This window comes from Podarcis tiliguerta (assembly GCF_965153285.1).
Source record: "Podarcis tiliguerta genome assembly, chromosome: 5".
Classification (NCBI taxonomy): domain Eukaryota; kingdom Metazoa; phylum Chordata; class Lepidosauria; order Squamata; family Lacertidae; genus Podarcis; species Podarcis tiliguerta.
This window is the reverse complement of record NC_139538.1, coordinates 5,676,439-5,691,198: the sequence shown is the minus strand read 5'-3', so window position 1 is coordinate 5,691,198 and position 14,760 is coordinate 5,676,439. Positions and strand designations below refer to the sequence as shown.

The 14,760-nt window shown below is 48.0% G+C and overlaps 2 protein-coding genes across 4 annotated transcripts in view; both read right to left on the bottom strand.

Annotated features, from left to right (window-relative positions):
- Positions 1-2,781, bottom strand: part of AP2M1 (adaptor related protein complex 2 subunit mu 1) — a 29,103-nt gene extending 26,322 nt beyond the window's left edge. Inside the window, exon 1 of the mRNA XM_083442331.1 lies at positions 2,513-2,781. The gene's annotated coding sequence lies outside the window, so the exon portion shown is untranslated. The remainder of the gene's footprint in view (positions 1-2,512) is intronic.
- Positions 2,782-7,155: 4,374 nt separating this feature from the next.
- DVL3 (dishevelled segment polarity protein 3) overlaps positions 7,156-14,760 on the bottom strand; it is a 53,735-nt gene continuing 46,130 nt past the window's right edge. For 2 of the 3 annotated variants that reach the window (XM_083442104.1, XM_083442105.1), the window contains 4 exons: positions 14,231-14,398; positions 12,704-12,916; positions 10,962-11,354; positions 7,156-10,523 (listed from right to left, as the gene is read on the bottom strand). In XM_083442104.1, coding sequence (XP_083298230.1) covers positions 10,492-10,523; positions 10,962-11,354; positions 12,704-12,916; positions 14,231-14,398 — 806 coding nt within the window. In that variant the 3' untranslated portion in view covers positions 7,156-10,491. Of the gene's footprint in view, positions 11,355-12,703; positions 12,917-14,230; positions 14,399-14,760 lie in introns of all 3 variants that reach the window. The other variant, XM_083442106.1, reaches the window with a different exon arrangement.

Sequence of the window (14,760 nt, the reverse complement as noted above, 5' to 3'; positions counted from 1 at the left end):
TGCCGGCTACTAGTCCTCCCTTCCTTTCTGGAGGAAAGAAAAATAAGGTAGCCATCTGCACACTGGAAATTGGCTTAAGAGAAAAGGATTTATTGTGTATTTCAGCCAGCTATTTTTTTCAGTCACAATACTTATGTGCAACCATGGTTGGTATGATTGGTATTCCAGGCACATAGTTAATTAGCATGTCTAGAACATGACAAAAAATCACATCTTCTCAGCAATGTGATATTTCTACTGCTTTCCAAAATAAATGTGCACAGACTGCATACATCACTTGGTCCTTATAGCCTATTATATGCCGCTCTCCACCCAGAAACACTCCACAACCGAAAGAAACATACATGTTACCAACAAATGTTGGGAGGAAGGTGGGGGAGCTGAATTTTATGCTAACTCAAGCAAGTCGGCAATAACCTCCTGCACCCTCTGCCCCAACACCCGCTTCACACTTGCAGAGACATTACTGGTACAATGGTACCTCAGTTTACGAACTTAATCTGTTCTCGAAGTCCATTCTTAAACCAACACCTTTCTTTAACCGAGGCGCGCTTTCCCTAATGAGGCCTTCCGCCGCCGGCGCCCTTCCACCGTTTGGATTCTGTTCTTAGACCAACGTAAAGTTCTATTTCTGGTTTTGCAGAGTTTGTAAACCAAATTGCTCTTAAACCGGACTGTTCTTAAACCGAGGTACCACTGTATTTCCTTTGGACATAAATTACTTAAAACTTTTGTATAGAGGACTAACAGCAATTCCAGCTTCCTTCCCAAGGAAATGCCTCTTTTCACTGCCTTGGTCAACAACATGCAGCCAGCTCTGGATGAAGTCCGTTATTCCTGGCATATAGCCAATTAAACTGAATACACTTCCAAATAAAAACCCTCCCTTATTCTTGCACTTGCCACATGCCTCATTCAAATGATAAAGTTACATCTTCAAAGCTTCTTACAACGGGGTGTTCAAGACACCACACCACAGGAATTTTGGGCTAGGTTGTGGGGGCAGGGAACAAAAGAGAAGAGCTACCAAGAAGCCAAAAGTCTCCTGCCCCATAAAGAATACCACTAGCACCATCTTTGCTTGATCATGCTGACAGCATCCCCCCCTCAAATATTGAGTCACACTAATTTGGCCCCGATCCCACAAATGCTAGCCAAATTTGAAGCCCAACAATCCTGAGCTATTAAATCAACAGGACCCCAAGTTGCGGGGGGGGGGGGCAAACATTTGTAGCTTTCCAATTCTGCATTAAGAGCCTCAAACATTGGGACAGCCAGCACTGCCCTCAAAATACAATTTCTGACTTAATGCGCTCAAAAGGTAAAGGACAAAAGGCAAAGGGACTTCCTCATGGGGGAACCACGCAAGGCTCACGCTGAGGATTCGCTGCATGCCAGTTGAGTAATTTCAGAAGCATTATAAATAAGGGATGAAGAGAGTGATGAGGACGGACCCGCTGCCTTTCCCCTGACCCAAGTTGAAAAACAACAGGCCTCACACACCCTGCAGGATTGATTTATTTAAATTTAATCATTTCTTGCCATCTATAGCGCACCTTTTTCTCCAAGGACCTCAAGGCATCACACATGGATCTCCTCATTTAATCCCCAAGACAGCCCTGTGAAGTAGGTTAGGCTGAGAGGCAGTAAATAGGCCAGGTTCACCCAACGAACGGGGATTTGAACTCTGGTCTCCAAGGCCCAACTAACCACTACACCACACTGTCTCTCTGTACAGAATCTCTCCCTTCTCACCCCGCCTCTGGGCCAAAGCTAACTGGTACACAGCCTGCCTCGCGAAGCAGAAAGTCCCAGGCCAGGACCCCTGACCGCATCTCTAGAGAGGGCCAGCAAAAACCCCGGAGAGCCGCTGCCAGCCAGTGCCGCCAACACTGAGCTGGGTGGCCTCGGCATGAGGCAACTTCCTGCGCTCCGCGAGTGCCAAGCCTAATGGGAGGCTCCTCACGAGCAACGGGCTCGTCCCGATCCCACCACGAGCACTCGGAGGAGACACATCCTCACCGAGGACGTGCGGTGGTGTTTTTGGTCTGAAAAGCCGAAGCGGCCATGGGAAGCTTCACGCCAGAACAGGGAGAAGGCAGCCCCGTTATTCGCACGCCCCGTTTGCTGAAGGGCGATTCTCTCCCTCAGAAACCCGCTTCCGGCGCCACAGCAGGCCACATTAATTAATTAAGAATAAATAATAATAAAATTATTTGTACCCCGCCCATCTGACTGGGTTGCTCCAGCCACTCCTGGAGACCCCCAACATATAGAAAAACGTAATTAAACGCCATAAAGCTTCCCGGGAAAGGGCGCCCGACCACATCCCTCGAAGGGTGGAAGAGGCTTAGGAACAAGGGCGAAGAAGAAGCCCCTCAGGAGGAGGACGAGCGAGGCCCCCTTTCAGAAGAGGAGAAGGAGCCACAATGACAACCACCCTAACGACGAAAGAGCCGGCAAACGGGCCGCAAGAAGACGAAGGCGACGACCACCGCCCGGGCGGACTCACCTAGTGGCGCCGTCGCTGAGGCGGCTGCCGCTGCCGGTCCTTCCAGCTGCGCCCCCTCCGGCACCGACTGGCAAGATGGCGGCCGCTCCCCCCTCCCCTATCACTGCAGAGCCGCCGTCACTGCGCACGCGCGGGTCGCGCCCGGGCCCCAGGACGCATGCGCCGCCGCCCTCCTTAGAGAGGGCGAGGGCGAGTTCGGGATGGTGGTTAAGGACGAGCGGGTGCCGGGGAGGAGGGGCGGGGCCGCTTGCTGCTGCTGAACCCAGAATGCAACGCGCAAGATCGCGGATTCCATTCCAGGCGGAGGTGGCGTGCAGGGCACGATGGGAAGTGTAGTTTATATCCCTCCGTTCGATTACAGACACTGTTTACGGGATGATGAGGCTGCCGCCGTTGCATACTGGGGGGGGGGGGGGAGGTAGTTTGTTTTCTATTATTTTTATTCAGTGGGAAAAGTGGACGAGGCTCCTGCACTTTTAATAGGGTTGAGTTGGGGGTTGCCTTTTTTCTTTTTGTAGAGGGATTTTCAGCAGGTGGAGGTTGCAGTGGGGCAGGCAGGGACAGCTCCCCCCGCCCCACCCAACTGTGACATTTCGTAAAATTTCTTCTTCTTTGGCGATCACTTGTAGCCGAGTAAGATTGAGCCAGTGTGGTGTAGTGGTTAAGAGTGGTAGACTCCTAATCTGGGGAACCGGGTTCGTGTCTCCGCTCCTCCACATGCAGCTGCTGGGTGACCTTGGGCCAATCACACTTCTGTGAAGTCTCTCAGCCCCACTCACCTCACAGAGTGTTTGTTGTGGGGGAGGAAGGGAAAGGAGAATGTTAGCCGCTTTGAGACTCCTGAAGGGGAGTGAAAGGCGGGATATCAAATCCAAACTCTTCTTCTTCTTCCTTCCATAAACACAGTTTTAATAATGAGTCCATAAGTGACTATGGAGGCCAATTCTGGATCCACACGTCCTTCCACAGTGGGAATAATGGTTTCTGAGCAGGAGTTGATCACAGTGTGGATTTACCAAGCATGCCTTCCTCTTAGCACGTTTCTCCCTTGCGTCCTGAGTTCGAGTGTCTTCAAAGTCCATGACACCTTTGGTAAAGGCTGTTCTGCAACTGGAGCGCTCGCAGGCCAGTGTTTCCCAGTTGTCAGTGTTTATACCACATTTTTTTAGATTTGCCTTGAGACAGTTCTTAAACCTCTTTTGTTGACCACCAACATTACGCTTTCCATTTTAAAGTTCGGAATAGAGTAGTTGCTTTCGAAGACGATCATTAGGTGTGCGCACAATTTATTCACCACTTGACTGCAAATAAAAACCAACCCTCAAAGCCGTTTACAAAACAGTAAAAGAAGAATTTGCAACCCTACTTTGAACCATACAAAACATTTAACAGGGGAGAGGCTGGCTGAGCCTTTTCATGGATGCTCCTTCCAGTAATTTGTATAATTAACTTTTAGAAATGTATTATAAATTTCTAAAAACAAAACTGCTCATTTGAAATGAGCTGTGCATCAAGCTGGAAAAACTCACATTTTATTTCCTGTAATGATGGTGTTATTATTTGTGTTCTTCAGAGATTGTTTTTTTAAAAAAGGAATGACAAATTGGTTTTGTCCTATTAGGAATGCAGCGGTAATTGGCCGCAGGTGGGAGAAGGAAAAGTGTTAATTGTGTGATTCAGTAGTAAAGTAATACACATAGATGCTTAAAGGGAAGGGGGAAGGGAAGTCCCAGGCTCTAGTCTTAGATTACCTATCTGCACTACTAGTAGCTTATATGACAAGCTATACTTGCTGAAATTCCCTCTTCTTTACACCTGTTATAAAGGTAAAGGGACCCCTGACCATTAGGTCCAGTCGTGGCCGACTCTGGGGTTGCGCGCTCATCTCGCTTTATTGGCCGAGGGAGCCGGTGTACAGCTCCCGGGTCATGTGGCCAGCATGACTAAGCTGCTTCGGCGAACCATAGCAGTGCACGGAAACGCCGTTTACCTTCCCACCGGAGCGGTACCTATTTATCTACTTGCACTCTGACGTGCTTTTGAACTGCTAGGTTGGCAGGAGCAGGGACCGAGCAACGGGAGCTCATCCCGTCGCAGGGATTCAAACCGCCGACCTTCTGATCGGCAAGCCCTAGGCTCTGTGGTTTAACCCACAGCGCCACCCGCATCCCTGTTACACCTGTTAGAGATGTATAAATTCCATCTTCTATATGCCCATTAAATAACCTGTTCTCTTTTAGACCTGGCCACTGTAATTCATTAAGATGTATACCCCACAGACAGCTAACAATCATAATCTAAAGGGCATTTATCACATGTATATTTTATAGCCATGCCATACTGTCATGTCTGACTGTAAAAAGCACCAAGCAACTCAAGTAAATTGAACTTAAACAAAGGGAATTACAGGCAGCCAAAGAACACTGATCATTTTTGGGTTTCCCCCCACAAAACAAAGGCTTCTCCTGTCAGTTTTATTTTTAGAAATAGACACCTACGCTTCAAAAAGACTTGTACATTTAAAAAAAAAAGCTGACAGAGGGGTAGCAGTATTATGAAGTTTCTGCCCCCAAAATAGTGTTTAAGGAGCCACAAGACTTATTTTTGCCAACACAGCAACGACATAGCAGCTGAACAGACTGGCTCAAGAATAAAAATCTCTCTTCAAGAAAAACGATCCACTGCCTGCATTCTGAAGTGGTCCATATAGTTCCAGAAGCATGTACTACATGTTTTTCTCAACATTTGTTTGTGTGTAGTTGATGGGTGGCATTATTCCGAGTACACTAGCTGAATTTAATGAACATGGCTAAGTCCATTAATTTCAGTGGATCTGCTCTGAGTAAAACTTAGTTGAATAAGACACCCCCACACCTATATATACACTCTTTCTTGTAACTTGAATCTATTGGTACGGGTCCTACCACCCAGAGGAGAAAACAAGCTCGCTCCATCTTTCATGTGGCAGCCCTTTAGATATCTGAAGATGGAAGTGCCGGTACCGAGTGTGCTTGAGTTCCCACAGAAAAAAACCAACACTGGCTAGATCTTCTTTCAGTCTCCTCTTTCCCAGGCTAAATATCCTCAGCTCCTTCAACCATTCCTCATAAGGCTTGGTTTTCAGACCGTTGATCATCTTATTTACCTTTGTCTGCCCATGTTCCAGCTTGTCAACAGCTTTCTTAGATGGTAGCACCCTGAACTGGACACAGTATTCCAGGTGCGGTCTGAGCAAGGCAGAATAGGTTGCTGCTTTTATTCCCATTGACTTGAAGTGCACCAGTGCCTTGTTATCTTGATGTCTCGTTTGCACAGATAATTGCCTGAAAATTCTCAATTTCCCAAGCTCGCTGTACTGTCAAAATACATTGTGAGGTTACAAATGCAACTAATCTGCTATTTGCTGGTAGAGCCTGCTGCATCTTTCCCTTCCTTCCAGTTCACTCTTCTGCTGAGGGATGGAAAATTGTAGACACCACTGAGACCACCTGACACAGGTGTTGGTGAACAGCAGAAAGTGGCTTCTGTGTGCTGCTGCCGTTTTGTGCAGGGTGTTGCTCCACCTCCTCCTTCACATTTACCTGCCTTTTCAGAAGAGCCAACCCCCCTTTTTACCATCGCTTGTATTCTCCACAACCTTTTCCTTATATTTTACACATCCCTTTCTTCCATTCTTTTATTGTCCACTTGGTATTTTATTCTCTATTCCATTCCCCCTTTGTTTTTAACATCTCAGCTTTCTGGTCCTCTTTCCCCTGCTTCCTATCTGTCCCATTGCTCCCTTTTTGTACAATGGTCTTCCCTGGAAACCAGGCTTACATTTGAGCCACAGCTTTCCAAGACACTGCTCCAAAACCTCATCAAGTGCTTGGGCTCTACTCCAGAAGCAGGAGGGAGCCAAAAGGGGCATTTCCATAAGCATTAAAGTATGTGGGTGTGTAGACATTATAGCGAAATGAAAGCTGAAAATGTGAATGGGGCCGGAGCATCTCACTCAGCCGAGATGCTGAGATCCAGCGCCAGGGTCTTCTGGTGGTTCCCGAATTACAAGAGGGGAGGTTAGAGGGAACCCAGCAAAGGGGCTTTTCGGCAGTCATACCCCCCCCCCCCCCCGTGGAACGCCCTCCCAGCAGATGCCAAACTGATAAAACAATTATGTGCTTTTCGAAAGACATCTGAAGGCAGCTCTGTCCAGGGAAGTTTTTAGTGTGTGTTGTAGTATTGCGTTTTTTACTATTTTTTGTCGAGAGCCGCCCACAGTGGCTGGGGCAACCCAGTCACATGGGTAGCACATACATAATAATAATTAATAATAAAAAATACAGCCGTACCTTGGAAGTCAAACAGAATCCATTCTGGAAATCCGTTTGACTTCCAAAATGTTCGGAAACCAAAGTGCGGCTTCTGATTGGCTGCAGCCAATTGGAAGCCGCAGAAGCCCCGTTGGACATTCGGGTTCTGAAGAAAGTTCACAAACCGGAACACTCACTTTCGAATTTGCTGCGTTCAGGAGCCAAAACGTCCGAGTACCAAGGTGTTCAGGATCCAAGGTACGACTGTATATGATTATGATGGTGTCATGTGTACAAGGGGCAAGTTAAATCTTTTGGACACTGACAAAAATGAGCCACACACAGGCAAGGTGGAGTCCAATAAAACTATTTTATAAATAAAAACAAGTAGGGTGGTTTCAATTTATATAAAACCGAAGGGTGCGTGAGGGAAGGGGCAATATGTGTGACGAGAGAAAATAGCACCAAAGTGGGGGGAAAGGAGTTGAAAAGAGAGCAAGATGGCGACGTAGTACCAGGTGAGGAAGGGACTAGAGGAGGAGGAGGAGTAGGAAGAGGGAAGACGGAATGGCAATATAGCACCAGGAGGAGGAGAGAGGGAGGACTGGCAACTTGACACTTGAGATCATGGGCAATGCCCTGAAAGAGAGACTAATGGTAGGCAGAAAGGGGCCAAATGGTTCAATAGACCAAATGAGCAGAGCAGTGGCAAAGGTGTAGAAGAACTGGCATCACGGTGGTGGGCCTAGGGGACTAGCAAAAAAGGGGGAGCCAATGCTGGACTGGAGAGGAAAGCAGGAGTGAAGGAACACTTCAATCTTAAAAACAACAAACCCCACAAGACATTCCAAAAAAGGTTGATATTTGGTGCAGAAGACAACTGTTGCATGGCAGGAAGGCCAAAGCTGGTTATGGGCCGCAAGGGGACTAGAATGTACCGTCTAATAGAGGGTGCTTCTCCCAACCAGGTCCTTGGCAAGAGCACAAAAGCAGTTTAGCTAAAGGTGGGCTGTGATAAATCGTACAAATTTTTGCATCGGTGTGGGATGGTCAAGGGCTCTGGAATTCCCCACTGAACAAATCCCTGCCATAGCAAGCAGAGTTAAGTATTGCTTCACGTGTGATGAGTTTCCTACAAGAACTTCTGTACGGGAAACTGCGTGAAAATTGTGTAAAGTCACGCATGACTGTATGTGTGTGCTTTGCAGTTCAGTATAACTCCTCTATTGCAAGCCTTCCCTGCCTGCAGATGTAAGAAATTCTGCACATGGGTGGCTAAGAAGGATGGGCTAGGATTCACTGAGAAATGCAGGGAGTGGAGAGGGCAGGTATAGAAAAGACAGGGGGATTAAACAGAATCCACAAGGAAGGACACAGTGCTACACTGGGTGAAGATGTCTCTGGACTTCCTAAATCCCTTCTTCAACCATTTGTATTTTCTATGATTTAGCAAACATGGCCACTGTGCTCCCTCTGCAAGTGTGAGGGCTAGGAATGTTTTGGAAACTGACATTCTGCCATGTGCGATTCTGGAGTGTCTATGTTGCAGCACAGCAGCAAGCAATGCGGGTAAGCCAGAGGCCCTGCTTATATCCCAGACACCCAAGAAATACACAGCGTGCCCACAGAGCCGCCTGGGCTTGGTTGTGGGACTCTTTTCCCCTACCTTCAAGGCCAAACCTTGCTGCCCTTGTGTCCGAGAAGAAAAGGGAAGAAACCAGAAAGGCCTAACAGCTGCTAAGGAAAGGACGGCAAGGGAGACAAGAGTGAGCCCTTATTTTCTACACATGCCCTGCTCATTTGCTTTTCACTGGTGTGCTGGTGCTCGTTCAGAGGGTGGGGACAGCAGAACCAAGCACTCAGCTTGGAGAGTACATTTTTAAAGCCCCCTCTTCCATGCACAACAGTGAAAAGCTAGGCCTCGTTTCCAAGCATGGCTCAGCATCAGTTTGGGATAGATAGTGGCATGACAGCTGGCATAAAATGTGCTGGTCCAAGTTAAGGGTGAGGCTTCAGCTAACCTTGGGCACGTTCAGAATAAAGGTGGTCATAGTTCATTGGTAAAATTACTACGTGTCCCTCAGCTATCAAAGGGAAGAGTCCATGATTACAGATCACCACAGCAGTCTTTAAAAAGTAGCAGAGGAAAAAGCTATGGACAGACAGCCACTCCCCACTGATCCTTAGCCTGGGTGATGGCGCTACAGCAAAACAATTTGGCACTTGGGTAAATTAAGCACACCTCTAGTAGCAGCTATGGTTGAGAATAGTTATGGTTAAAAATACAGTTAAAATATTTACTGGACTTCTGCATCCAAGAGGGAGGAGGCTCAGCAATCTGTTATTTGATGGAGTACATAAAATACTTTTTTGGGGGGAGACCCTAAAAACAACCCAATAAAAATTTCAGTGTATTCTCAATGGCCAAGGAGAGATGAATGTTTGGGGGAGGAGGGAAACGGACTGTAGCATCATGGCAGAGGACAATGCTGAGTGACAGGAACAGTGAACAGGAGCACCGCATAAGTTTACTGTTTATTTTGCTGCTGGGAATCATAGTGCAGGGGTCCACTTGGGGCAACTCATCTGGCCCCTGGGACATAAGCCTAGTGCAGCAACTCTTCTGATTTTGCAGATCCACCCATGTTCACAACCATGGCGACCCCAAAAGTTGCTTTGTTAAAATCCTCATAGAATTGTAGAGTTGGAAGTTCGTCCAGTCCAAGCCCCTGCAATGCAGGAATCGCAACTAGATCATACATGACAGATGGCCTTCCAAACTCTGCTTAAAAACCTGAATCCCACAGAACTTATTTCATACTATTTGTGTTAATGAAATTATCTTTTTGATGATATTTGTCTATTTCCCTATCCCCCATCTCTTCCCCCCCCCCCATCACTTTTTCAGTTTTGGGATTGTTAAAAAGAAAAGGAAGGATGAAAGAGAGGTAGGAGACAAAGAAGAGGGGAGGTGGGCAGAGGGAATACCAAGGGATACTGCTGCCAGGGTTATGTAGTGTGGATGCACGGCATTTAAACGAAACGGAGAGCATCTAAAAACAGATGGGCTTAAGAGACAACGGACTGATGGGCACAAGAGAGACCTGGGTGTGAAAAGCTGGCAGTAAAAAAGGCTCTACTAAACAGGCCACCGGACATCAAAGAGATACAGCAAGAAGATGGCTCGCCATGAGTGCTCAGGTAGAGAAAGAAAGCATATTAGAAAGGGGGGCACTTGTACCTGTAGTACCTTCAGGAACGTGAACTATGGATACTGGGGTTGGCACACTCGCTATTAGCGCTAATCAAGACATGGGAGGCAAAGAATCAAGGAAGAGTGTGAGCCTCCTCGACGGCTTCTGGTTCTTATCACCATCTGAGAAGCTCTCAAGGGGAACTCTCACCTGCCTGGCAAGGTGGGAGCTCTCCTCTCAACCTCATGCCAATGGCCACCAAGCTGCTACATCTTATCAGATGGAAGACTGAAGGCACAGCTGGATCTGAGCCCTGCTCCCTTCCAGGGGTTAGGGTTAAGGTGGGGCACCTTCCACCAGGATGGAAAGAAGCCATCTTCAGCCCCCACATGGCCAAGTGCCTGCCTGCCTGCAGGGCTCTGCATCTTCCTCGGTTGTGGGGGAGCCAAACCACCACAGCACGCTGCGGCTCTCCCCAGCACGGGCGGCCAGCTCAGAGGAAGTCAAACACCCCGTAATTCTTGGCTGCTCGACAGAGAGGGACACAAAAAAGGGGCGAGAAGAAAGAGGGCATGTGTTTAGGGCAGGAGAAGTGAGCCGGCAGGGAAAACACAGGCGAGCAGCAGAGTCCCCAGGCAGATGCGGATTAATGGGTTAGAGAAGGGGTTATGGGGGGAGGGGTTGGCACAAGCAAGGGGGGGGGGACGCGCCTCTGCAATCAAGTCCAGGGGTGGTTCAGGCGAGGCTGCCGGGCCCTCTTGCAGGCAGGGATTAGAATCAAAAACATTTAGTTCAGTTTATTTCCGGGTTTTTTTTTCCCTTTTCATAATTGCCAAGACCAAAAAAAGAAAAGAAAAGGAATTCCCCCGCAGGCCGGGCTGTTCCTAGGAGACAAAACCAACGGGGGCAGCAGGCAGGCGGAGGGAGGGGCGGCGTTTCACATTACATCCACAAAGAACTCACTGGGGTTGCCCATGGCCATTCGGAATGACTGTCTACTGGCCGTCAGTTCAGGGGGCACAGAGGCCAGGTCTCGGCCAGGGGGAGCCCCCGGGGGTCCCAGGGCGGAAGGCGGCGGAGGCATCAGCAGCATGGGAGGGCTGTAGAGAGGCGGCAGGCCGGGAGGCCCATAGGACTGCTGGCTGTGGTGGCTGCGGATGCTGTGAGCCATCGAGTGGTGGCTGCGCTGGCTGGCCGGCACCGAGCGCTCGCTGGCCGCTCGCTCCCTCCGCATGCTGCTGCGGCTGGTGTGGTCCGACTCACTGCCGCTGCCGCCCGACTTGGACTCCCCGGCCTTGGGCTCTCGCTCCTTCCTCCTCTCGCTGCCGCTGCGGTTGGAACCGCTGCTCCGGCTTCCTGCACAAGAAATTGGGGGGGGGGGGGGGGACAAGAGAATATTTGGGTCAGGCCCATCAGAATAGGTAGGAATAACCTCACATGAGCCTTCAACTGTCACTTTGCTGGATTGGGCCCAAAGTACATGCAAGTGCAGCACAAAAGTGGGAAGCCAGGCAAATTGGGGGGGGGGGGGGAGAGAGCAGGAAGCAAAGCGGTGTTATACTAATTTTGTTGTTGTTATATGATCTCCAGTAGAAGGAAAGTGGCAATCGTATAACAAAAGGCTATGGGCATCCTCCAGTAAATGAAAACACAATAGGACATCAAACATTACAAAACTTCCCTATAAACAGCTGCCTTCAGAAATAAAGAAAGCCCACCAGGCAGCATTAAAACACGGCCAGGGCAAGAGCCAAACAGATCTCCCAGGATATAATAATAATAATAATAATAATAATAATAATAATACTCCGCCAATCTGTCTGGGTTTCTCCAGCCACTCTGGGCAGCTCCCAACATCATAATAATAATAATAATAATAATAATAATAATAATAATAATGCGATAAAACATCAAACATTTAAAACTTCTCTAAACAGGGCTTCCTTCAGGTGTCTTCTAAAAGTCAGATAGTTGTTTATTTCCTTGACAACTGATGGGAGGGCGTTCCAAACTGCAGGCACCACTACCGAGAAGGCCCTTTGGGTATCATTTGGGTGCTGCTACAGAGAAGGCTCTGAATATTTTCAGCAGATCTCTCTGCCCTAAATGAAATTCCCCCCCAAAGGTCTACGCCAGTGGTTCCTAACCTTTTTTTGGCCATGCCCCACCTAAGCATCTCTAAAATCCTGATGGCACACACACACACACACACACACACACACACCGCCGTGACATATATTCTTATTATTCAAAAAGTGAACTCCTATTCATGTGGAGGAAGCCTAAAAGGCCATTCACTGTTAATAACTCATTCCCAAATTGCCCCCCTTAAAAATCAACACCACCCCCCCGTGGGGCATGTGCCCCACGTTGGGAACCACAGGGTCTCTAAGCAGATCTCACAACCTTGTGATCAGCCACTAAACCTCCTGACTTGGACAAAGAGATGCCAAAAGAGGTCCACAACTGAGCAAATTCAGGCTCTGGGACACTCACAAGAACTTGACCCTAGCAAACACCTGCAATCCAAAGGAACGAATCCCCCCTCCCCAACCCACTTGGCCCATTTATCTCTGGGCAGAAGCGAGGTTGCTCCTCAAAAGGAAGCCCAGCTGTTCAGACTTAACAAGCCAAGTGCTTGCATGTGATACGATCTTTATGCCATGGGAGGAATTCCGCCCATGTCCCACACGGCTCACATTTACCTTCGCTGTGCTGGCTGCCCGCGCTTCCGCCTCCATAGCTGTAGCCTGGGTCAGGAAATCCAGGGTGGGGGTTGTATGGATGGGGTGGCGGGTACTGGTAGGGGAAGGCCATGGGCCATGGGGCAGCTCCTGGGTGAGGCAAAGGAGCCAATGTGTCCTGATCGGAGGCGCCGCTGGACCCATCGTGGTCATGCAAGGACAGGCTGGCCATGTCTGTGAAATAGGGACAGAGAAAGGGCAACGGTTACACCAGGAGCAAGGGCATAAGTGAGCTTATCCTCATTTCTTACCTATGAAATTCAGGTTGTAGTGCAAAGAGGGAAAGAGCGGCATGGAAGGATGCTTATCTCCTGGTGGGGAGTTTTTGATTGAAAGCTAAAGATCCCCACAGAGAGGTGACTAGTCTGACTCCAAAATACAGGACAAAGGGGAAAGGACAATGCCAGGTTCAGCAATAAAGGAGACTCCAACTGAACTGTAGGAAGAACTTTCTGATGATAAGAGCTGTTTTGACAGTGGAGCAGACTCCCTCGGGAGGTGGTGGACTCTCCTTCACTGCAGATTTTAAAGCAGTTTGTTCTTTTTTTATTATTATTGATTTCAATTCATTATACAACACCAAACATTTAGGCAACAGAAAAGACAAACCAAACACCAAAAAAGAAGAAAAAGAGAGACAAACAACGAAAAAAAAAGAAACATCACATAACCCTAACAAATTAAACTTACAGTAACATATAACAACTAACTAGATCACACAACATTGAATGACTTCCCTTCGTCTCGGCTTCGGAATGTGCTGCAATGGATTTTCTATCTGCAGTTTCATTTTCATAGAACTCTTTACGTCGCAAGCGTTATATCGAGCCTACTGTGATTTTTAAGTTTTTTACGTCTGTTTCAATGTATGTCATAAATTTATTCCATTCATTATTAAACTTTGTGTCTTTTTGGTTTCTTATTTTCTGTGTCATTTTTGCCAATTCTATATAATCAAATAGTTTAACTTGCCACTCATTAATAGTTGGGATTTTTGAAGTTTTCCAATTTTGTGCTATTAATGTTCTGGCAGCCACTGTTGCATATTGGAAGAGAGTTTGGTCTTCCTTTTTGATCTCTTCTCCAATTATCCCTAGAAGGAAGGCCTTGGGTTTTTTTGTGAAGGTATATTTGAAGATTTTTTTTTAATTCATTATAAATGGCTTCCCAAAACTTCCTAATAACCTCGCAAGACCACCACATATGGTGAAAATTGCCTTCCCTTATTTTAAAGCAGAGTTTGGGTGACTATCTGTTGTGGATTCTTCAGCTGTGATTCCCGCATTGTAGCGGGCTGGACTAGAGGAGCTCGGGTTCCCTTCCAACTCTACAGTTCTATGATTCTGTAAAGCCACATGGACTTGCTTTGAGGGCTCTCCTACTTCTGCTCTCCCAGGAAACAGATGGCCACGTTGAGAGCCTGCCAGAACCACCCACTACCTGTTCTTGCTCCCCCACCCCCTGCACAGTGCAAAGAAGGAGTCTTACTGCCGCAGAGGTCGCCAAAGATGTAGTAGCACTGCTCCGAGAACGTGATCTTGTTGACAGTGTGTCGGATGTAACCGGCCTTCAGGAGGTTGCTGGCATACTTGCGGGATTCTCGCCTGTCTGTGAAGCCTTCGACATGGTGGTAGAGCCAATCTACCACATCGGATCCTGCCAAGAGACAGCAGCAAAGAGGGACTCAGCAAGGATGGAAGCAGACAGCACCCTGTTCTGCTCTGAGGAGAGGAAGGTGCTTGGAGGGAAGCTGGCTCCAGCCTTCTTTTGCTGCCTTAGTCCAGCTTACTGGGCTGTAAAGAAGATGATGTCATGATGGAGTCACACTGTACCTAGATGCTCCTCCTGACATGCTCAATAACATCTTGCCAACCTCTGTGCTCGATCTGGTGCAGCACAGTGGCACAGACGTTTCTGACCCCTGAACTCAATTCTCACCCCTGAACTCAATTCAGGCAAGCTATTATGCTCTAAGCCTCAAGGACACCCCAGCCCCACTTCTGAAACAGGCATAGTAA